This window comes from Erpetoichthys calabaricus, chromosome 6 (genome assembly GCF_900747795.2).
Source record: "Erpetoichthys calabaricus chromosome 6, fErpCal1.3, whole genome shotgun sequence".
Classification (NCBI taxonomy): domain Eukaryota; kingdom Metazoa; phylum Chordata; class Cladistia; order Polypteriformes; family Polypteridae; genus Erpetoichthys; species Erpetoichthys calabaricus.
In genome coordinates, this window is record NC_041399.2 from 84156478 (window position 1) to 84180725 (window position 24248).

Consider the following 24248-nt stretch of genomic DNA (forward strand, 5'->3'; position numbering starts at 1 on the left):
CATTCATTCCTGAAGCATATATAAATTAAAATCAAGCAGATGTAGCATCTTCATTCATGTAACAAACTGAAATTAAGGAGAAGAATTAATGCTATTTGAAGCTTTTGGTCAATTCATACACCACCAGAATTATTAATACAAATGCATAATTGCCATAAATTCTGCAAACGGAATAGGATAGAAATCAAAATATGTAAAGAGTTGTAAATAGAGTACTGCTAGTGTTTAAAATGTACAATTTATTATTTATTCAACCAATTATATAATGTTATTTTACAGAATTTAAAGAGCCACATACCAAAGAAATTGAGATGAAAGAATAGTTGAGAAACACCAAGCAATCATGTGCTGTATTATCCTAAAAATGATTTACCTCGTTGTAGTTAATGCACCGAAATTAGTAAAAGCGTACCAAAACATGTTAGAAGGAGACAAATGTCTATTTAGGAGGAGGTGGAAAGATGATCAATGAAGGCAACAGTTCCCTCTGCTTTACCACCTTTAACACTGTAGAGCATGGAGGATAATTCCCAGTCAGCCTGTCTTTACAGTTTAGGAACCGGTATATTTTACTATAAATGATATTTTACATAAAAAAAAATGCCGAAGAATTTGTACAGTGTAACTTGACCAGCATCTCTTATGTAGCTGGGATCTGTGGAAGTCCAAATTCATCCACCAAAACACCATCCTGTCAAAAGAAAACAAACAATAAATGATCTTATGTTACAAATGACAACTGCTTATTTGTGCACCCTAAATTTGTATTTATTATTTTTCCCCCAGAACACGTTTACTTCATAATAAAACATGTTGATAGAAGGTAATAAAATAAAATTTCAAATTATTCATTGATGCAGAGCTCTCCTGCATTTCAGGTTTACCTTGTTTGTTCTTGAGTCATTGGGCACTCCTTCTGGAATGGCTGGTGCTGATGCAGCTTCGTCTATATATGAAGAATCCTCGTCTGCTAATAATTCATCACCTAATGCATCAAGTTCTTAAAAAAAACAAAAACGCAAAAATAAACTTAAAATTAATGGATCCAATTTCCTGCTTTATAAAAACAAATACTTATTTTTCCAAATAGTTGCAACTCTTAAGTTTAAAAAGTGAGTGCTACTTCAAAGCTTTCAATTTTAGTTAACAGCATGTGATACATTATTTTAAAACATTAATGCAATGATATCCAAAACTGTTACATCAGAAGATAATGGAATAATATAATTTTTCACATTAAAATTAGACCCACTTAAAATACAGTCAGGTCCATAAATATTTGGACAGAGACAGCTTTTTTCTAATTTTGGTTCTGTACATTACCACAATGAATTTTAAATCAACTCAGATGCAGTTGAAGTGCAGACTTTCAGCTTTAATTCAGTGGGCTGAACAAAATGATTGCATAAAAATGTGAGGCAACTAAAGCACATTTTTAACACAATCCCTTCATTTCAGGGGCTCAAAAGTAATTGGACAATTGACTCAATTTATGGATCTAACTAACTGTGTCAAGGACACTAGCATCAAGGGAAAGGACGTACACTGCCCTCTTCTACAGCAACAGCTTTAGCAGGGGTTGTTAGCTTGTGGAATGCACTCCAAAAGCAGTGTAGTCATAACTTTATATATAATCATTTTCCATTAAAAAGCCCCTTATTTAATTTGTAAGCGTACAAAGGTGTTATTGCAAAGCAGCATGTAGGAAGAAGTAAAACCGGCAAAGGCTCCTTAACTTTGAATTCACCAATGAGCCCCAACATACGCCTGTCAGGCGAGGTGGATTATAACCAGGAAGGTGAAGCACCTCTGAATTACAACGTCCTCCTCATAAAAAACAATGTCTTGATCGAGATTATATTAGGGATTGAGTTAGTAAGCAGAATGTACTACAGAATAAGAAAGTAATATGCTGGCTCATGTTAACTTGCACGGTGGCGCAGTGGGTAGCGCTGCTGCCTCGCAGTTGGGTGATCTGGGGACCTGGGTTCGCTTCCCGGGTCCTCCCTGCGTGGAGTTTGCATGTTCTCCCCGTGTCTGCGTGGGTTTCCTCCGGGTGCTCCGGTTTCCTCCCACAGTCCAAAGACATGCAGGTTAGGTGGATTGGCGATTCTAAATTGGCCCTAGTGTGTGCTTGGTGTGTGGGTGTGTTTGTGTGTGTCCTGCGGGTGGGTTGGCACCCTGCCCAGGATTGGTTCCTGCCTTGTGCCCTGTGTTGGCAGGGATTGGCTCCAGCAGACCCCCGTGACCCTGTGTTCGGATTCAGCGGGTTGGAAAATGGATGGATGGATGGATGGATGGATGTTAACTTGTACTGATACATTCAATTAGAATTTTGGTTCATCAGAACTAGCATTAGTTTCTGAGTGTTAATTTGTGATTAAATCTCAACATGCTATAATCAAAGTGTATGTATGTGTATATATATATATATATTTCACAGCGCATCACTTTTTCCACATTTTGTTATGTTACAGCCTTATTCCAAAATGGATTAAATTCATTTTTTTCCTCAGAATTCTACACACAACACCCCATAATGACAACGTGAAAAAAGTTTACTTGAGGTTTTTGCAAATTTATTAAAAATAAAAAAACTGAGAAATCACATGTACATAAGTATTCACAGCCTTTGCTCAATACTTTGTCGATGCACCTTTGGCAGCAATCACAGCCTCAAGTCTTTATGAATATGAAGCCACAAGCTTGGCACACCTATCCTTGGCCAGTTTCGCCCATTCCTCTTTGCAGCACCTCCCAAGCTCCATCAGGTTGGATGGGATGCGTCGGTGCACAGCCATTTTAAGATCTCTCCAGAGATGTTCAATCAGATTCAAGTCTTGGTTCTGGCTGGGCCACTCAAGGACATTCACAGAGTTGTCCTGAAGCCACTCCTTTGATATCTTGGCTGTGTGCTTATGGTCGTTGTCCTGCTGAAACAACAAGGTCTGAGCCCGAGGTCAAGAGCGCTCTGGAGCAGGTTTTCATCCAGGATGTCTCTGTACATTGCTGCAGTCATCTTTCCCTTTATCCTGACTAGTCTCCCAGTTCCTGCCGCTGAAAAACATCCCCACAGAATGATGCTGCCACCACCATGCTTCACTGTAGAGATGGTATTGGCCTGGTGATGAGCGGTGCCTGGTTTCCTCCAAATGTGACGCCTGGCATTCACACCAAAGAGTTCAATCTTTGTCTCATCAGACCTGAGAATTTTCTTTCTCATGGTCTGAGAGTCCTTCAGGTGCCTTTTGGCAAACTCCAGGCGGGCTGCCATGTGCCTTTTACTAAGGAGTGGCTTCCGTCTGGCCACTCTACCATACAGGTCTGATTGGTGGATTGCTGCAGAGATGGTTGTCCTTCTGGAAGGTTCTCCTCTCTCCACAGAGGACCTCTGGAGCTCTGACAAAATGACCATCGGGTTCTTGGTCACCTCCCTGACTAAGGCCCTTCTTCCCCGATCGCTCAGTTTAGATGGCTGGCCAGCTCTAGAAAGAGTCCTGGTGGTTTCGAACTTCTTCCACTTATGGATGATGGAGGCCACTGTGCTCATTGGGACCTTCAAAGCAGCAGAAATTTTTCTGTAACCTTCCCCAGATTTGTGCCTCGAGACAATCCTGTCTCGGAGGTCTACAGACAATTCCTTTGACTTCATGCTTGGTCTGTGCTCTGACATGAACTGTCAACTGTGGGACCTTATATAGACAGGTGTGTGCCTTTCCAAATCATGTCCAATCAACTGAATTTACCACAGGTGGACTCCAATTAAGCTGCAGAAACATCTCAAGGATTATCAGGGGAAACAGGATGCACCTGAGCTCAATTTCGAGCTTCACGGCAAAGGCTGTGAATACTTATGTACATGTGCTTTCTCAATTTTTTTATTTTTAATAAATTTGCAAAAACCTCAAGTAAACTTTTTTCACGTTGTCATTATGAGACGTTGTGTGTAGAATTCTGAGGAAAAAAATGAATTTAATCCATTTTGGAATAAGGCTGTAACATAACAAAATGTGGAAAAAGTGATGCGCTGTGAATACTTTCCAGATGCACTGTATCTACTGTATACATTACTGTGCAAAAGTTTTAGGCAGGTGTGAAAAAATGCTGTAAACAAAGAATGCTTTCAAAAATGAAAGTGTTAATCATTTATTTTCATCAATCAACAAAATGCAGTGAATGAATAAAAGAGAAATCTAAATCAAATCAATATTTGGTGTGACCCTTTGCCTTCAAAACAGCATCAATTCTCCTAGGTACACTTGCACAGTTTTTGAAGGAACTCAGCTGGTAGGTTGTTCCAAACATCTTGCAGAACTAACCACAGATCTTCTGTGGATGTAGGCTTCCTCACATCGTTCTGTCTCTTCATGTAATCCCAGACACACTCGATGATGTTGAGGTCAGGGCTCTGTGGGGGCCTTACCATCACTTCCAGGACTTCTCGTTCTTCTTTACTCTGAAGATAGTTCTTAATGACTTTGGCTGTATGTTTGGGGTCGTTGTCCTGCTGCAGAATAAATTTGGGGCCAATCATACGCCTCCCTGATGGTATTGCATGATGGATAAGTATCTGCCTATATTTCTCAGCATTGAGAACACCATTAATCCTGACCAAATCTCCAACTCCATTTGCAGAAATGCAGCCCCAAACGGGCAAGGAACCTCCACCATGCTTCACTGTTGCCTGCAGACACTCATTATTGTACCGCTCTCCAGCCCTTCGACGAACAAACTGCTTCTGCTACAGCCAAATATTTCAAATTTTGACTCATCAGTCCAGAGCACCTGCTGCCATTTTTCTGCACCCCAGTTCCTATGTTTTCATGCATACTTGAGTCGCTTGGCCTTGTTTCCATGTCGGAGGTATGGCTTTTTGGCTGCAACTCTTCCATGAAGACCACATCTGGCCAGACTTCTCCGGACAGCAGATGGGTGTACCTGGGTCCCACTGGTTTCTGCCAGTTCTGAGCTGATGGCACTGCTGAACATCTTCCGATTTCGAAAGGTAATAAGCTTGTGGTGTCTTTCATCTGCTGCACTAAGTTTCCTTGGCTGACCACTGTGTCTACGATCCTCAGCGTTGCCCGTTTCTTTGTGCTTCTTCAAAAGAGCTTGAACAGCACATCTTGAAACCCCAGTCTGCTTTGAAATCTTTGTCTGTGAGAGACCTTGCTGATGCAGTATAACTACCTTGTGTCTTGTTGCTGTGCTCAATCTTGCCATGACATGAAACTGTCTTCCACAACCTCACCTTGGTAGCAGAGTTTGGTTGTTCCTCACCCAGTTTTAAGCCTCCTACACAGCTGTTTCTGTTTCAGTTAATGACTGTGTTTTAACCTGCATGTGACATTGATGATCATTAGCACCTGTTTGGTATAATTGGTTGATCATACACCTGACTAGAATCCTACAAAATCCCTGACTTTGTGCAAGTGTACCTATGAATTGATGCTGGTTTGAAGGCAAAAGGTAGTAACACCAAAAATTGATTTGATTTAGATTTTTCTTTTGTTCGCTCACTTTGCGTTTTGTAAATTGATAACAATAAACAATCATTATTTATATTTCTTAAAGCATTCTTTGTTTACAGCATTTTTTCACACCTGCCTAAAACTTTTGCACAGTACTATATATATATATATATATATATATATCTATATATACATACATACATATATACATACATACATACATTCATACATATATTATATAATATATATATATATTATATATATATATATATACATACACATACACACATTACTTTGTTTTGTTTCCTTTCCATTTCCCCACTGATCATCTTGACCCCTTACATTGTTTGATTATTGCTTTGCTTTGTTTCAACTTACTACTATTTGTAAAGCACCTTAAATTATACTCTGTATTAGAAGGTGCTATATAAATGTTTTCTGAAAAGAAAAATAATTGGTAGAGACTTTCTCAAAAATAAAAGATTAGACAATAATTGGATATGAAACACTCTTGCCTATAAAACTGTAAGTAGGGTTCATTACCCATAAGGCCACTCAAGTTATTAAGTCCCATGTATAATTATCGCCGCTCAAGAGCAATCCTAAACAGGTACAATTAAATCAGCAAAAAACTAAACAGACAACACCCTCAATCACCCATAAATCAAAAACAGACAAGGCCATGAAGAGCCAACCTGCTTCCAAATCGTCCTCATCAATCTCTGGTGTTCCATAACTGCGGCTAAGAGCTTCTTGTACTTCATTGGCTTCTTCCATCATGTCTTCAAGCTGATCTTGCAAGTCCTTTTGAAGAAAATATAAATAAGGCCTACTAAAGTTACACGAAAATAAAGAGAAATCACTTTCAACCTACTCAAAGAACATATTGAATACACACCCCCAGTTTATATACAGTGTGGTAAAAGTTCATTAGTGATCTTTTTTCTATTTAACTCAGCATCACTCATTATATCTTCTGACATTAGTATCATTTGGGTTAAGGATTTATTGCATTTGAAAATGTAAACAATGTCTATTACTTTGGTAACGTCTGCATTGCTGTGTTTTTCTTTAAAAATGCAGATATTAGTATTGAGTTTTCACCTTTTGCCCACACTACCTTGGAGCTCTTAACACACAAAAATTGAGACTTTTGAAAATACTTTCCAAAGGCATATACACTTCAGGGCGGCACAGTGGCTAGCGCTGCTGCCTCACAGTAATGAGACCTGGGTTCGCTTCCCGGGTCCTCCCTGCGTGGAGTTTGCATGTTCTCCCCGTGTCTGCGTGGGTTTCCTCCGGGTGCTCCGGTTTCCTCCCACAGTCCAAAGACATGCAGGTTAGGTGGATTGGTGATTTTAAATTGGCCCTAGTGTGTGCTTGGTGTGTGGGTGTGTTTGTGTGTGTCCTGCGGTGGGTTGGCACCCTGCCCAGGATTGGTTCCCTGCCTTGTGCCCTGTGTTGGCTGGGATTGGCTCCAGCAGACCCCCGTGACCCTGTGTTCGGATTCAGCGGGTTGGAAAATGGATGGATGGATGGATATACACTTCAGTGTGGATGGTGAAAATACAGACTTTGGAAAACACAAGACTAATCATACTCTGAATAGTCTGTAGCCCTTTCCAATCTGGATCCTGCTCATTACCTGATTGCTCACCCTTCATGGATGAAAACCTGTTCCAACATAGTGGACACAAAGGAGTTTCTGTTCATGGCATTTGTTGTGCTGCTTAGACATATGCATCTAAAATTGCATTTTGTTCAGTCGGAGTGCTGCATACATGCACAAAAGGCAAATAATTTACCAGTTGCTAGAATGTTGAGATAAATTCTGTGGCCGGCAGCGTTACCACCCCTGCAAGGATTTTTCCACTGATGCTAGTGTGAATTTTAAATGAAAATGTAGTGTAAATATAGCTTTATGTGGATGGAGATAGTTACGTAAATGATGTAAAAATGCTAATGTGAATTTTAAATGAAAAAGTAGTAATTCGATGCAGGATTGCAGGTATTCCACTCAAATAAAGTAGCAGTAGTTAATGCACAAATTTCCTGCATACTCAGCATTTGGTAAGCACTCATTCTTGATCATTTCAGAAATAATTGTCTCTCTATTATATAAAAAAAATCCCAGGATGAGACGAGACTTTTTCAGAGAGACACTTTCATGTCTCGCGAGATGAGACTTTGTGCCAAGACATTTAACCACACCCGGGGCGGAAATAAAAGACAAAGAGTAGATGACAAAGTAGAACGTCGTAAAGAGGTTCAGAAACGTTGGTGCGATACACATGCAGAGCAGGTTAGAAATAATGGAAGTACTAAAATTCAAAAGTCTCAAAAAAAATGATAGCAAAGATCTCATTAGCGCAAATAAATGGAAATTATTACTCGGTGAAATAACGGAACAACGAAAAGAGATTGAATATATTGTTCGGATTTAAACTTTAGGTCAGAGACTTGTAGATCGTCTAATTTGTGTTGCCATCATGGAAAAACAGTGTTTCTTCCCAATAAAGAGGTGTATTTGCAAGAATTAAAAGATTTGTTGTTTGGTGAAAGTGAAATCCACATACGGGAGCAGAAGACTTGCGAAGTGGCTGGCACACAGCGCAGGCCGGGTGGTTGATGAGCGAAGTGAGCAGGGGGCAAAGCCCCCTAGTCTTTTTAAATAAACTTTTATAATTGTACCTAACTTGTTACTTACACATTATTTTACATTATGAACATTTTGCTAAGTTAACATGCATAGGATGTTGGTTACTTGTTGCAGCTGCTCTTGACTGGAGCATGGAGCTGCAGAATTCGGCTGTTCAGAGGAGCAGGAGTCAAAGATGTGACATGTGACACCCTTTGTTTAAAGTAAGCTTTAGAAGAAACTGAAGTAAACATTAAATTGAAGGCTAAAATCAGGCCAAAGTATATTCTGTGTTAAAATGAAAAACATTTGAGAAATTGAGAAATCTTGTATAGATAGACAGATAGACAGATAGACAGATAGATAGGTAGATGCTTTATTCATCCCAAGGGGAGATTCACATTCAGTTGAATTGAATTCATATTCAGTTTTGCTCTTGTTTATCTGACAAACCAGCAGCTGCCAACTTGTGGCTTTATTGAGACGTGTCATCATCGTTTCTTTAAAATCTTTATAGTGGGCCGACTGCTTTTGAACCTGAATCTGAAAAGTTAACTCAGTAACACAGACAGAAAGAATGGTCAAGGATAACTTCCAAGAAAATTGGCAGTTGATAAACTCACCACTAAGGCAGCCACCTAGCTCTGAAAAGTAGGGCCTTTAAGCAGAAGAAAAAAAAAAAAAAAACGACTTTGTAGGATGCCTTTCCCTAGAACACAATTCACCTTTATTGTTCTCATAGGGCCTTTTAGAAACATCTTTTGATTTTGGCAACAGTTCACGGTAACCTCAAAGAAAATGTGTTATATTCACTGGCAAAATAATAATACAGTAATCCCTCCTCCATCGCGGGGGTTGCGTTCCAGAGCCACCCGCGAAATAAGAAAATCCGCGAAGTAGAAACCATATGTTTATATGGTTATTTTTATATTGTCATGCTTGGGTCACAGATTTGCGCAGAAACACAGGAGGTTGTAGAGAGACAGGAATGTTATTCAAACACTGCAAACAAACATTTGTCTCTTTTTCAAAAGTTTAAACTGTGCTCCATGACAAGACAGAGATGACAGTTCCGTCTCACAATTAAAAGAATGCAAACATATCTTCCTCTTCAAAGGAGTGCATGTCAGGAGCACAGAATGTCACATAGATAGAGAAAACAATCTCTAGCAAACAAATCAATAGGGCTGTTTGGCTTTTAAGTATGCAAAGCACCGCGGCACAAAGCTGTTGAAGGCGGCAGCTCACACCCCCTCAGTCAGGAGCAGAGAGAGAGAGAGAGAGAGAGAGAGACAGAGTTTGTTTTTCAGTCAAAAATCAATACGTGCCCTTCGAGCTTTTAAGTATGCGAAGCACCGTGCAGCATGTCGTTTCAGGAAGCAGCTGCACAAAAGATAGCAACGTGAAGATAATCTTTCAGCACTTTTAGACGAGCGTCCGTATCGTCTAGGTGTGTGAACAGCCCCCCTGCTCAATTTCCCTACGTCAGGATCAGAGAAAGTCAGCGCAAGAGAGACAGAGAAAAGTAAGTTGGGTAGCTTCTCAGCCATCTGCCAATAGCGTCCCTTGTATGAAATCAACTGGGCAAACCAACTGAGGAAGCATGTAGCAGAAATTAAAAGACCCATTGTCCGCAGAAATCCGCGAACCAGCAAAAAATCTGCGATATATATTTAAATATGCTTACATATAAAATCTGCGATGGAGTGAAGCCGCGAAAGGCGAAGCGCGATATAGCGAGGGATCACTGTAGTTCTAGTCATTCTCAAATCTGCCTACTCCAGTTCAGAAAAGCAGGGAGCAAATGCCTGTCCTGGCAGCACTGGGCACAATGCAAGAAAAAGGCATTGACAGCATGCCAGTTTATTACACGGTCCTCTCAAACGCATACTTCACACTTACATTGGGACCATTTAACTAAACCTGCATGAATTTGAGAATGTAGGATCATAACTGGAATACCAAGAACATCAGCACTCAGACACATGGAGAACATGCAGGCTCCATACAGACAATCAGGTGCTGTATTTTTATGTAGTATGCTGGATCTGTAAAGTGGCAGTGCTAACCACTGTGCACTACTGTGACACCTAAGCTAAGAAAATGTTAACTATATTTTTAACTAAATATATCAAATTTCCTAAAACAGCTACACTCACAAAACCTTATGACTATTCAACTGTCTTAAAGCTACAGAAAAATATACTGTGGCAGGAAAAACAGTATGGTATGGAAGAAAACAATTTTTTTTTTAATCACCGTTTTATTTTACATTCTGTACATTGTTTTTTTATATTACATGCCCAGTTGGTCATTTAAACTGATATGATTCAAGATCAGCAAATCTAACATGCCCGACAACTTGAATTAGTGTAATGTGACATCAGCTTTAGTTAAAAAGTCCTTTGGCAAACAGCATAAAACATGCCTACACTCCAATAACTTGAACTTCCAGGTGCAGACAAAGGTCCTTACAATAATAAAAAATCCACGCAATATGATATTTTAATGAGAAAACTTTGTGCAACAAGTATAACAGTAAGTAAATAAAAATTTTAATTAATGTTATGTCCTAAGTCATTGACACAAGGACAACACAACAGAGATTAGAGCGTGCCATTCTCATTTGAAATACTAAAAATGTCTGCACAGGTTTACATTTTGGAAAGCCTTTTTGAGCAGAATTAAAATGTTGTTCATGCATTTTAACCCAACCACTAAATGTCTTTGGACACTTTGAAATGAGGTGCATTGTTGTTATTTAGTTATGTCAATTTTTTATTGTATAGTGGTTTTCAAAAACATTACTCAATTAATTAAGACTGTACATTACTTGGTAATCTACAGTCATGTGAAAAAGAAAGTACACCCTCTTACAGTTCTATGGTTTTAAAAAATCAGGACATCATAAAAAAAAAATCTGATTCCTACCAGGTTATAAAAGTGTTGAAATCTAAGTGCAGGTGTTAACAACACATGACAGAATTCACTATGTTATGATTTAACAAACTGTGGTGGGCTGGCGTCCTGCCCGGGGTTTGTTTCCTGCCTTGCACCCTGTGTTGGCTGGGATTGGCTCCAGCAGACCCCCGTGACCCTGTAGTTAGGATATAGCGGGTTGGATAATGGATGGATGGATGATTTAACAAAATGTAAGTCAAAATGGAGAAGTCATGTGTGAAAAACTAAGTACACACCATGATTCAATATCTTGTAGAACCACCTTTAGCAGCAATGGCTTGAAGTAATCATTTCCTGCATGACTATCAGTCTCTCACATTGTTGTGGAGGAATTTTGGCCCACTCTTCTTTACAAAGTTGTTTCAGTACATTGATTTTTTCGGGCAAGCTCTCTTAAGGTCCCCACCATAGCAATTCAATCGGGTTAAGATCCAGACTTTGACTGGGCCGTTACAACACCTTTATTCTTTTTTTGTTCAGCCATTCTGTTGTACAGTAGATTTGCTGGTGTGCTTGGGACCACTGTCCTGTTGCATGATCTAATTTCGGCGAAGCTTTAGCTGGTGGACAGATTGCCTCACATTTGACTCCAGAACGCTTTGGTATACACAGTAGTTCATGGTCGGCTCAATAACTACAAGGTGCCCTTGTCCTGTGGCTGCAATATAAGCCCAAATGATCACCCATCCGCCATCATGCTTGACCATTGGTATGAGGTGTTTGTACTGATATGCTGTGTTCATTTTTTGCCCAGCATGCTGCTATGCATTATCGTCAGCCTCCACTTTGGTCTCATCTGTCCAAAGGACACTGTTCCAGAAATCTTGTGGTTTGTTCTGATGCAGCTTTATAAATCTAAGCCATGCTGCCATGGTTCTTTTAGAGAAAAGAGGCTTTCTCCTGGCAACCCTTCCAAAAAGCCATGCTTGTTCAGTTTTTTCATAATTATACTGACATGAACTTTTAACATTTAATGAACACTGCAAGGTCTGATCTTGGGGTGAATTTGCTGGGATCTCCCCTCCTGGGAAGATTGGCAACTGTCCTGAGTGTTTTCCACTTGTGAATAAACTTTCTCACTGAAGAATGATGGACTTCAAACTGTTTGGAAATTGCCTTATAACCCTTCCCAGACTGATAGGCAGAAACAATTGCTTCTCTGAGATCATTGTTGATGTCTTTCCTCCTTGGCACTGCGTTAACACACACCTGAATGCTCCAGACCAGCAGACTACCAGAACGTCTGCTTTTACAGAGGTGGTCACTTGCTGATGATCAATTAATCAAGTGCATTTGATTAGCAGCCTCTAGCTGCTACTTACCCTCTTCATTCCTATGGGAGCAGTAAGGGTGCACTGAAATTTTCACACACCGTTTCTGCATTTTGACTTAGTTTTTGTTAAATAAATAATGACACGGTGTAATATATGTTGTTGATCATCTGAGGTTATACTGTATTTAATTAATTTTAACTCCTGCTGAGTGCCAGATATTTTTTATTATGTCCTGATACGTAAAATCTTAGAATTGAAAGAGGGTGTAGTTTCTTTTTCACATGACTGTATATAGTCAATAGAGACAACACTACTATCAGCAAAATTCTGATCTTGAGTCATAACTGATTTTGACTTAATGACTTGAATTTCTTCAAAATTATTAAATAGCTAGCAACATTATCTAACTACATTTGCTTAAAAGCAGAAAATCCTTTAAAAGTAAAAGCACAGAAATAAATAAATCAACATCAATAAATGTAGTAAAATAGAAACAAATACATTAGCTTTGACAAAATGAAATGTTATTTACCTCAATTTGATCAATTTTAACTTGTTTGTATGCCTTCTTCATTTCTTTCACACCAACTTTCATAGCATCAACCTGAAAGAGTAGTAAATAAGGGTAAGTCTTCTTGATTTGCTGATGAACAGTGGCACATGAACAGTGATGTTATCATTCTTACAGTTGTCTTTGTATCCTTCAGTGTCTGTATTGTGTAGTTTGCCTGTTCCATATTAAATGACTGCTGCATTAAGTTCTCCCTCTGCTGTTCATACCTAATTGAAACAAGATTACAATAAACATGTATTTTCTAAAACTGTTTATTAAGCAAAAATAATTACTGAGGAGTACCAAATAGCCACATCAAAATTTCAGCATTGTGGGAATGACGTTCTCCATGTTTACATTCAATGCAGCCATTCTCAGGAAGTCACTTTAATAATATTTTAGCAAATAATTCACACATTTTGACCAAACAAAAGGATACCTGACATGTAGATTATGCAACACGAGTTGTGTGAGAATATTTTTTTTATGGATGTTTTTCACATCTATTGGCACTGTCCAGCACTGATCACTTATCAGCGCTGATGAGTTTCAATATTCAGTATCCAATTTCTCCACAAAAGCAAAAAGATTAAAATTTTTCCTCAGCCACCGCTACAGACTACAAGGGGTAAAGTAGCATTAAAAAAATATTTTGGGTGGGGTATACCTTTTAATATAGTTTTCTAATAATATTAGTAAGCAACAATATCTTAAGTTATAATTACAGTTAAAATTAAGACATTTTTGAAGGATGCAAAATAGCATCCACATATTGACAAAATCCCAGAAAACATTGTTATATTTTTTTTGTCAGTATCGCACAGCTCTACTCATAAGGGTTTTAACTTTTTAATCTGAACTATTAAATAACCACTCTAAACAGCTTCATTTATAAAAATTACTTGCCCACCCAGGTGAAATATAAAAATTACATACATTCTCTTTTGCTTCAGTACTCTTAAAGCTTTCTGTTTCACAGCGTTCTGTAAAAAAAAATAAAAAAATAATTTTGAAGTTCAGTAATTAATTTATAAGTTTAAACAGACTATTTTACTTTAATAATTCTTTACACAATGTAAATATTCTTAACTTAGATGGATTCAGTGTGTACTCTTACTGTACCTTTGAAGGGCCATCTCTCATTTTCTTCATTTGATCCTTATATTTAACAAGTTCACCATCTAACCTTGAAATCTTCTTATCAATTGATTCTGCCCTTCCATCGACCTGGGGGGATAAAATGCCTAGGTTAATAAAGTATGAAAGTTACACCATAAACAAATGGCAACTTAATTACTTAGGACAACTATTTAACTACATAATAGATCTTTAAATTGTCCAAAACATAGAGTAGGAATTATGATTTGCAAAGTGTCATTTTTCTAAATTCCCGTTTGTCCATTTCCTAAACTAGATAAACTCCAATTCAGGTTCACGATGGGCCGAGTCAGTGCCACATCTAGTCTCTATTTAAGGGATCTTAAGATAACCAGAAGTAATGTACTTTGATAAGACAATTGTTAAATTGCATTTTCAAGGTAAATTAGTTTTTTTTAATTAATCTCCCGACTATAGTCCAAATTAACAAAATAAGGATTAGAGTATGTGTGTTTTTTTTTTCCTTCTCCGATAAGTCAAAGTGAACTTTATTGTCATCTCAACCATATACAAGTATACAGATAAACGAAATTGCGAAGCTCAGGGTCCACAGTGTAACAACATGACGTGCAAATAAATTAAAAATAGAATAAAATTTTAAATTTAAAATTAAAATACAAACAAGACAAGACATTGTCCAAAGACAAGACAAAGAAGTAGCAGCAATATTGACGTGTAGTTAGCAATATGAACATTGATGCAATGTACGGTATTTGCAATCTAGATACATAAATATAGTCAATAGATATGTAATATAATAAATAAATTACAAATAATAGATATAGATAATACAGTACAATCCCTCTTAACTGGCCACCTTGGGACTGGACCCATGGCCGGTTGCCGTTTTGGCCGGTTAATCCGACGCATACCTATTTTTATGTAGAAAAATACTTCTAAGGTATGTACTGTACCTCTTCGAGGTTCCTGAAGAAACCATATCCACAAGGCGTCATCCACGATTTTGCACACAGGTTTTTTTATCATACAACGACTGGACAGTGTGGTGTAGCGGGTCCACAGCTCAAGTCAAAAAGGCCACTTTTTAAGTAAATAATCGCCGCACTCACGGCTTAGCGAGTATGTGTGGCTAATCGGTTCCCGGGGAATTCGTGATGCAGGTGATCCTAGCTTAAGTGCACAGGTGAGGAGTCATCCGCATCAGTAATTGTTCCCGGAAACTGTTCATTGCCACTTCTGATCCAATTCCCCGTGATAAATAGAAACACGATGCGGCTAGGGGGAGAACAGGAAAGAACGGAAGGTTAATGGAGAAGGAAGCAGATAGAGGAAAGCTGGTGCAGGAGAACAAGCGAGCGGGAGAGAAAGGCAGGCTGCAGGGAGGTGAACCCCTGCAGAGGAGTGTTTGGCCAACACTCTGTGGGGCTGAAAAAAGCGGTTGCTCCAGCTGACTGATAACGGAGCTGGAGTGAGCGGTATTGAAGACGACTGGCTGTTGAAAGGCAGCAGCAGTCGTGGAGGTTTTGGGCTGATTTAGCCCCAGCGTGAGCGCCCTGGCTGCTGGGGAAAGAACCCAAGTCTCGGTCCGGATGGAGCCTGTCATAGCCAGGGATTGGAGGGCTACCTGACCAGTGTGGAAGGCAGCTGCACCTGCAGGTAGAGCGACTACCCTATTGCGAAGTCCGATGGGAGAAGCAGGGAAGCCGCCAGGTAGCAAGAAGTAGGCACCATGGAAAATACATAAAGGAATATGTAAACAGAAATCACAAGTAGGAGCACTCTCACCTTCCAGGAAAGAAGGAAGTGCATACATATAATATAAAGAAGAACTCAGGATAAAAAAAAAAATTTTTATATAATTTTATTTTAACAGGCCAGTTAATGCGAGGCCAGTTAAGAGGGATTGTACTGTAGTTGTTTAAGACATGTGTAATCAATGACAGGTCAGAATGTTTCACAGCAGAAGGATATCAAGAGTGTCAAAATACTTAAAGGTCAGAATGAGACGTTCAGTTCTTTTTCTACATGCACACTAGTATTTGCAGGACAGTGGCTTGCATGTATAAAGGTTCTGTTTTTAGAGGTGGTTGAGGCAGTGTGGAAGATCCCAGGTGGCAGCATGGTGTTAAGGAGCCTAACAGCTTGGGGGTAAAAACTATCCTGCAGCCCAGCTTTGATGCTGCAGTATCTTCTCTTGGATGGCAGAAGTGTGAAAAGTCCATGTGAGGGGTGTAAGGGGTCCTGCACAATGCTGCAGGCCTTGCCGACACTACGTTTGTAAAATATGTCCTGTAGTGAAGGGATAGGCACCCCAATAATGTTCTCTGCTGTCTTCACTATCCTTTGCAGGCGCTTGCGGTCAGATATGTTGCAGTTGCCATACCAGACAGTGATACAGCTGGTCAGAACACTCTCAATGGTGCCTCTGCAGAGAACGGAAGGGGGAAGACTTGCTCGCTTCAGCCACCTCAGGAAGTGTAGTCTCTGCTGGGCTTTCTTGATTAGTGATGATGTGTTATGTGTCCACGTAAGTTCTTCAGTTATGTGCACACCAAGGAACTTGGTACTCCTAATGACACATGGCAAAATCATAAAAAATTGTATCTGTAAAAATAAATCCTGCTAACTACCAAGGCTGTGGAGTTGGAGGCGAAGAGTCGGAGACAATTTTGGGTACCTGGAGTTGGGGTCGGAATCAACAAAAAAATGTACACACTCCAACTCCTAATAAATTTAAATTGTAATGAAAAAAAAAATACAGCAAGTTCAAATGTCCCATTTCACAAACAATAGTTATAATTAAGTACTTCTCTGATGCAAGAATAAAGCTCAGTGCATAGTTGTGTTACTTACTAGTGTGAAGTTCAGATGAGCTATTATGCAACCCGACATTCAAATATTGTAATCTGGATTATGGTACATTACAAAAAGTGTTTTCATTTTATTTCAGATATAATGTGTTTAACAAATTAATTTGAGTGTAAATAAGTGTAATGATGTAGGTGGAGGTGTGTGCTATGGCCTGATGTGTGTTAAGGGGTTCTTGTCTTTTGTTTAAACTGGCCAATACAGTAGACAGTCCGCTTCCTAGCCAGTAGTTCAGTGGTTAAATGATGTGTATGTTGCCTTCCTTCAATCAACATGGAAAATACATTAGCATATTAAATACAGTGGAGTCAGAAGTACCGGAAACTAAGGAGTCGGAGTCAAAGGATTTATCTACAGACTCCACAGTTTTAGTTTAAACCAAAACATTTTGGAATTTTCACATACAGAACACAAAAATGCCATAAACCTAAAATTTTTACTGTGTCATTTCTTTACGTGAATAAATATCTATGGATCCCAATTAACATTTTTAAGAGACTTCACATGAGATGTTGCCATTTGTTCCCTGTTCATTCACTTTTCCCATAGTCATGCAAAGGGCCAATTAGCATTACAGGGAAAAATGATTTGTTATTCTTGGTTCTAGTGACAATTAACTATGCACCTTTACTTACTTACTGGTTTGAGTTTTGTCTCAGAAGAGCACTGTTACCTGCAACCATTCAACTCTTTTCTCATTTTATCAGGGCTCCTGTCTTAAATGTTATTTGTACCTTTATTTTGTTCTTTGCTTAGTTCATCTGAACAACTACTGCATAGGATGGAAGCACAATAGATTAAAGGCACAATAAAAAAACAAATCAGATAGCACTGGAACCAAGGCCAATGTGTTCTACAATTTAGGCTAATTCACCATGACGTTGTGATAATAACAGGTGAAAGTTAGAATTACTACCATCATTATTACTAATTACTTAGTAGATGTTTTATTATCATCATCATCAAGTTACTTGAGGGTAACTGAACTGGCAAAGAGCAGCATGAAACCCAAATCCTAAACCAGCAGGTTACACTATCTGCTACTGACAAGTGATCTAAATTCAGAAAAATACTACACACCCTGCACTAATATGTCCTAGAAAATAATTTACATGCCTCTAATCAGAAACAGAAATCAGAGGAATGATGAAGGATGATTATGTACAATAATGAATGTTCATTACTTCAGCTTTGTTATTAAACACCAAAGATATAGTTTAAAATGTACCTACAAAAGCAGTATCTTTTAAAATCAGGAACAAAAACAAAAAAAAATACCACCATAAGAAAAACACAAACCCTAAAAGCCCTCAGTGCTAATGTGGCGTCAAAGCTTTTGCTCTGGAAAGCATTAATCTCTGAATATATCAACTTGCCCACACAGACAAAAGCTTACTGGTTTCAGAAAGACTGAAAACAAATTAGTATTCCACACAAAAATTATTTTTTTATATGTTACTTACCCCATGTAGTTTGTAGTGGTGGCAGAGAGAAATGTTTACTTTTCATGTTTTCGTGGAAAGTACATAACAATGATAACACTGTATGTTCTTATTTGAATATCTGCCTCGCCCTCATCTTCAACACAAATGCACAGTGCTTTAAGAATGTGTTTTTCTCATATTTCACTGAAACATTAATATTTTTGCAAAGAACAGCATGTATTAAGCATGTTCTGAGCATGAGCATATGAATAAAGGACAAGTGGATCATGTGACTGCAGTTACCCATTTTCTTTTCTCCCTTTACCATGGACATTTTTCACATCATTTGCCATTCTCCATTGAGACCCCTTTGATATGAATCTTCATTATGTACTTTCTTCATGAATTCATGAGATTTATCGGCCACCACTACAAAGATGTGGGTTAAGTAACAAAAATGTTACTCCCAGGGTACAGTATTCCATTAGAAATAGAATAATTTACATTGTATTCATTTTAAGAAAATAACACAGTATACAGCAGATACAATTTACAGAATTTCCACAACAGAAAACTTCAAAATTAATCTAAAAAAAAAAAAAAAATCAGAGAATTTAAAAAATAAAGAAAACTGAGAAAAATAAAGCATAATAAAAAAATAACTCAACCCATGCAGAGAGAAAGAGAAGAGAGCCAAGAGCAGAGGTGAGCAAAACCATCTTTCTTCTCCCTGTATGAATGCTTACTCTAAATTAAAAAAATCTTGCCATGTTTTGAAAATGTGTTGGACAGATCCTCTAAGCGATATTTTTTTTTCTTCCAATTTCAAATACAGAATGTCAGTTACCCACTGGGTTTAAGAGATGGGTTGGGATTCTTCTAGTTAAGCAAGACAAGTCTTTGTGCTCAAAGTGTGGTGTAGGCAGTTTGAATCATTTTGTCCTTATCTACTTTGTGCCTATTTGGGATGCACACCAAATACAGCTGTTAATGTGATGTTAATTTGGTGCACTCCATCCCATAAAATGTGGCCTTGAGATGCTTGAGCTAGACTGCAACACTCACAAGTTGGATGTTGCCCTGGCTACATTTTTGACAGTTTTAAACAAGGCAGATGTGATCAATGAAAGATTTTAAGATGAATTATTGAATGCTTGGTGCATACAGAGCTAGAGTGTATTTTATATATGGCTGACTTCCACTCTTTTCCTGAGATGTTAATTGAGAGGTAATTTGTCCACCATACTCTACGATCACTGAAGGAAAATATTCTTTTGAGAGTTTGTTTTTTTTATATATATTATTATTGAGATGCCAAGTCTTCAAGATATATCAGTATTGCCTCTGGAATAAGGACATCTGGAAAATTGGGGAGGTTTCTTTAAACAAAATTTCTAATTTAATCATAGTGCAAAAACTGAGTTGCTGGAAAAGTTACATTTTGAAGTGCAACTATGCATAAGATGCAAATGTGTCATCTATATACATTTCTCTTAATCCTGACCAATTTCCAAAGATTAAATACCGAGTTGGTTGGTGGATGACTGGATTAGTGGAGTACTGTACTGACGAAAGTTAGTATTTTACTGATGTTAATGATCATCTGCTACTTTATTCTTTGTCACTCTCTTCTGAGTGTTCTTTAGTACTTGCTGTCACCACAATTTTGCTAAGATCAAAAGAGCTGTCTTGAGTAAATGACAAACATTAGCATCACAAATGACAGATTCACTTTAAGACCTGTGTTGTTCACCCCGAGAGTGCATTTCCTAAATATCACAGCCTGCTGGCATTTATGTATGCTGAAATTTTGTTTCTACTCTTTGAGAATAAAAACACATTTTACCATTGTTATTTCTACTAAGTTTTGGAACCTATTTTAAAAACGTGTACAAAATATGCAGCATTTTGTGTTCTGAATATTTTATATTTATAAAAGTGTACAGTGTTCTTGAGCTTTTAAAATAACCCATAAAATGTATCCTTATAAAATTAATTGAATTAATATGGTCAAAAAGAATAGCCAGACAAAAGATTAAACTTAATTGAAATTTTAAAAAATTCAGATGAAAAAGAAATGCCAAAATGAAAGAAATCTCAGACTTGTTTGGTATGGTATGCTGTGAGAGCAGGAGTGACATTGCATTCAGACATGCAAGACAATCACATTAAGAGATGAATATCCCTGTCCTAACAAAGAAAAACTAAGCGAACACATGGAGGTGTTTTGTTAAAACGGTAAGCCATGAGACTACTCAAAATAATATCTTACAGTGTACAGTATTAGGGAATGATCTACAATGTTTCATTTAAATGGACATCTTAAAACGATTATACGTTAACTTCAGAATTCCAAAGGATCGCTCTGTCGACACGCAATTATTCACGAAATAAGTCTATTTAAACGCAGGACCTGGTCGTCACTTTCGCACAACTCACAACTCGATGAGGTAAATGATAAAAATGTTATCATCAACATGGATGGCGTCCCTTTCTTTACCTGTGATGGCACAAACGCCGACTAAGGGTAGCTTCGTTATACAGTCATACAGCATTACTCTTTTTATTTCGGTCTGATTTTTAAATGTTCGTCGCTTCATGTCTGGGACTGTCATGGAAACAAAACACCAAGACTGTCTGACAGGCAATGTAAAAAGTGTAACATAAAAAAAACTACCCTATAAAGTACCCCACACTTCATTGTTATACTCACATTTCCAATACAATCTGTTAAGTTTGGTGGGGGTCCTTTAGGTTTCGATCGTCCGAAAATCCTGTTCATTTTCTTTGTCTTTTTAGTCTATTTTCGAATTGTTCCGTGTCAAAAACACAAAAGAAACAATAAAGTCCCACAGACCGTCTGACGGAACCAGGAAACTGCAGGCATAAAACATTCGACGGAAATGTCGTCAGAGAGCGCGTGACCGAAACTTAGCACAACTGAGGCTGAGGCACACCCTGATCACGTGCAGAGAGTTAAACGCGTACCCAAACGCAGTTTGCCTCACCTCCTAGTACAGACAAGCCCCGCCTCCTGTTTTCCGCAAGGTTTCAGCCCAAGAAACACTAAGTTAAACTACAGGTATGTTTCTTGTGTGTAAAGACGGTTATTTAAATTAAACACAAGCCTTGATTTTCCAGAAACTGCTATGATCATGTTATTTTGTTGGTGCCACAGTTATGTAATAATATTAAATATGGTATCCCAGCTACTACAATATAATATACTGTTGTAAAATGACAGTCTGAAATCCACTTAATCAGTTAGGGATACGCACGCAGCTGGAAGCTATCCAGATAGCAATGGGCACAAAGGAATCAGCCCTGATCTGCACACCTGTCCATTTGATGGTCCACCCAGACATTAACCCACAGAGGGAATTTGGATTTGCCAATTTTTTTATGATGTGGAATGTAAACTTTGTGGCCTATGGCCAGGGCCCTTGTCCTGAGCGTTACCTTCCCCGGAGCACTAGGTGGAAGTCCCCCTGGGTTGCAGTGGTTCCTCGGACTCCCGCAGGGCTCCATGGGAGTTGTAGTGTGATACAGCCCTGTTAGGATCCGTGGGCACCGCCAGGGGGTGCTACAGCTGCTGCTGAGCCCTTATGGGCGGCTCTTCCGCCACACCCGGAAGTGCTGCCGGAACTGGGTCAATAAACACTTGGAGCACTTCCGGGTGCCTTATAAAAGGAGCCAGCAGCCACTACTCCAGGAGCCAGAGTCGTGTGGGAGTAGACGAAGCTTATTCATAATAGTGGAGGAGGAAAAAGAGAAAGAGAAAAAGAAAGAAGACATTGACTTGTGCTGTGACTGTGGGAAACGGTGGAAGGCATTTCTCACAGGAAAAATAAAAAATAAATAAAAACGTGTGCCTTGAACGTGTGTCCCACGCCTGTCTGGGTTGGGTTTGGGCAGCAGTGAGCCCCCTGGTGGTCAACAACTCATACAGTCAAGGGTAGAACATGCAAACTCTACAAAAACATGCAACAAGATCCAAATCCAGTATGTCAGGCTGTTAGATTTCAGTTTGTAAACATTTTATTAAACATATTAAAGGAAATTTTAAAATAGGCTACTGAAATAAATCAAGGTCTTAGAAATGAGTTTTAGGATTAGTGATAATTGGTCATTGGGTCATGACTGTCATGTGACAGTACAGTAAAATAAATATAACAAATTTATAAGGAAAAAATGTATGGATAGGCAAAATATTTTGAAATACCTTATGCAGGAACATAGAATAAGTTTGGAATCTACCCAGAAAATAATTGTGTCACAATTAATATATTACACACTTATTTTTTTGTGGAGTATTTAAGTTTAGGAAAGATGTTGTTGAGAAGAGTGTGCCTGTGAATCTATTACCCCTTTATTTTAGAATTCTGTTTGTATGCCGTTTGCTGTAATGACATGGAAAGATTTTTACTAGGATAATAAATTTAAAGGTGAAATTAAATAATAAAGATATTTCTCTGTAATACAATAACGGTTTAATAGAAATTGATAATGAAACACTTTTTATGGATATTTCTTATATGGGAAATTAAATATTGAAATGGGGAGTATTCTTTTTAATATATTTATTTTACAAATACACAATTTTAATATGGGCAGCACGGTGGCGCAGTGGTAGCGCTGCTGCCTCGCAGTAAGGAGACCTCAGTTTGCTTCCCGGGTCCTCCCTGCGTGGAGTTTGCATGTTCTCCCCGTGTCTGCGTGGGTTTCCTCCAGGTACTCCGGTTTCTTCCCACAGTCCAAAGACATGCAGGTTAGGTGCATTGGCGATCCTAAATTGTCCCTGGTGTGTGTGTGTGTGTGTGTGTGTGTGCCCTACAGTGGGCTGGCACCCTGCCCAGGTTTGTTCCTGCCTTACAGCCTGTGTTGGCTGGGATTGGCTCCAACAGACCCCCGTGACCCTGTGTTAGGATATAACGGGATGGAAAATGACTGACTGACAATTTTAATACTTTAGATATAAGGAGGATGTTGAGAGCATGCACTGATATAGTGTGTTGCCACACCCACCACACGACAAACTACATCAGGATCCCAAATTAGGGCCCAAGCACAGCCGTGTAATGGGTGACACCTCAGCACCACACTAGTTGAAATGGAACAGAACAGTATGAGTTTTTTTTTTTTTTTACAGTGGCTGGAGTGCCAATCCTGCCACCAACCCCTAAGTTTTCTTCCCAAGTTGGAGGACCTGCTTGCAGGTTAGCATTATACCCAGGACAGAGCAATTAGAGGATAAGGGCTTTACTCAAGTCACCAATATTGTGGAATCACTTACGGCATTTATTAAACCTGCAACCTTCTGATTGCCAGTGCAGATCCATAGCCTCAGAGCCACCACTTCACCTTTTTAGATATCAGTAACAAAAAATACACTCTGACATTTGTCAGTACTTTTGGATCATTTTTATGAAATTGGTAATTGAAACAAAGATATTTTATTAAAAAAAAAAACTAAAGGTGCAAAGGCCCACCATGACCATGTGCAGAAGATAGGGACTTTGTTTTAGCAATTGAAATGGGCAGCCAATTGGTTTTTAGGGGAGAGTGAGGAGCAGGTGTCATTCTGTAGAGTCACATTAAATAACTCTACAGATGACAGTTACCTAAGAAATGTTACCATACAGTCTACAGTCATGTGTATAAAATTTTTAGATTTATGTTTCCTTATAACAATTGAAAATAGAACAACATCAATAAAAGACACAAACACTTGTACATAGTTTTTTGTGGGGTAAATGTGTAAGGCATTTTAACATCTGAGATTCTTTTTATATTGGTTGACAAGTTAATTCTGGAAATGCTAAAACTGTTAGCCTCAATTCGGATATACAGTACGCCTTGCAAAACTTGCCTATTGCTATTAGCATTCACTCAGCAAAGATGACCTCAAATATAAAATAAAGCTATTTCAACACTGACTGA

At 38.6% G+C, this 24248-nt stretch overlaps 1 protein-coding gene across 2 annotated transcripts; it reads right to left on the reverse strand.

Annotated features, from left to right (window-relative positions):
* Window positions 1-224: 224 nt before the first annotated feature.
* Window positions 225-21219, reverse strand: LOC114653451 (charged multivesicular body protein 5). Of its 2 annotated transcripts, none has more exons than XM_028803790.2 (8): window positions 21022-21219; window positions 14020-14124; window positions 13834-13880; window positions 13031-13124; window positions 12877-12948; window positions 6167-6275; window positions 885-1000; window positions 225-691 (listed from the first exon to the last, which is right to left on the reverse strand). In XM_028803790.2, the coding sequence occupies exons 1-8, from the start codon at window positions 21088-21090 to the stop codon at window positions 641-643; spliced, it is 663 nt and encodes a 220-aa protein (XP_028659623.1). In that variant the 5' UTR covers window positions 21091-21219; the 3' UTR covers window positions 225-640. The 2 variants fall into 2 exon arrangements, with proteins under 2 accessions (XP_028659623.1, XP_051784847.1); XM_051928887.1 differs by lacking the exon at window positions 21022-21219 and adding an exon at window positions 20809-20827.
* Window positions 21220-24248: the final 3029 nt, after the last annotated feature.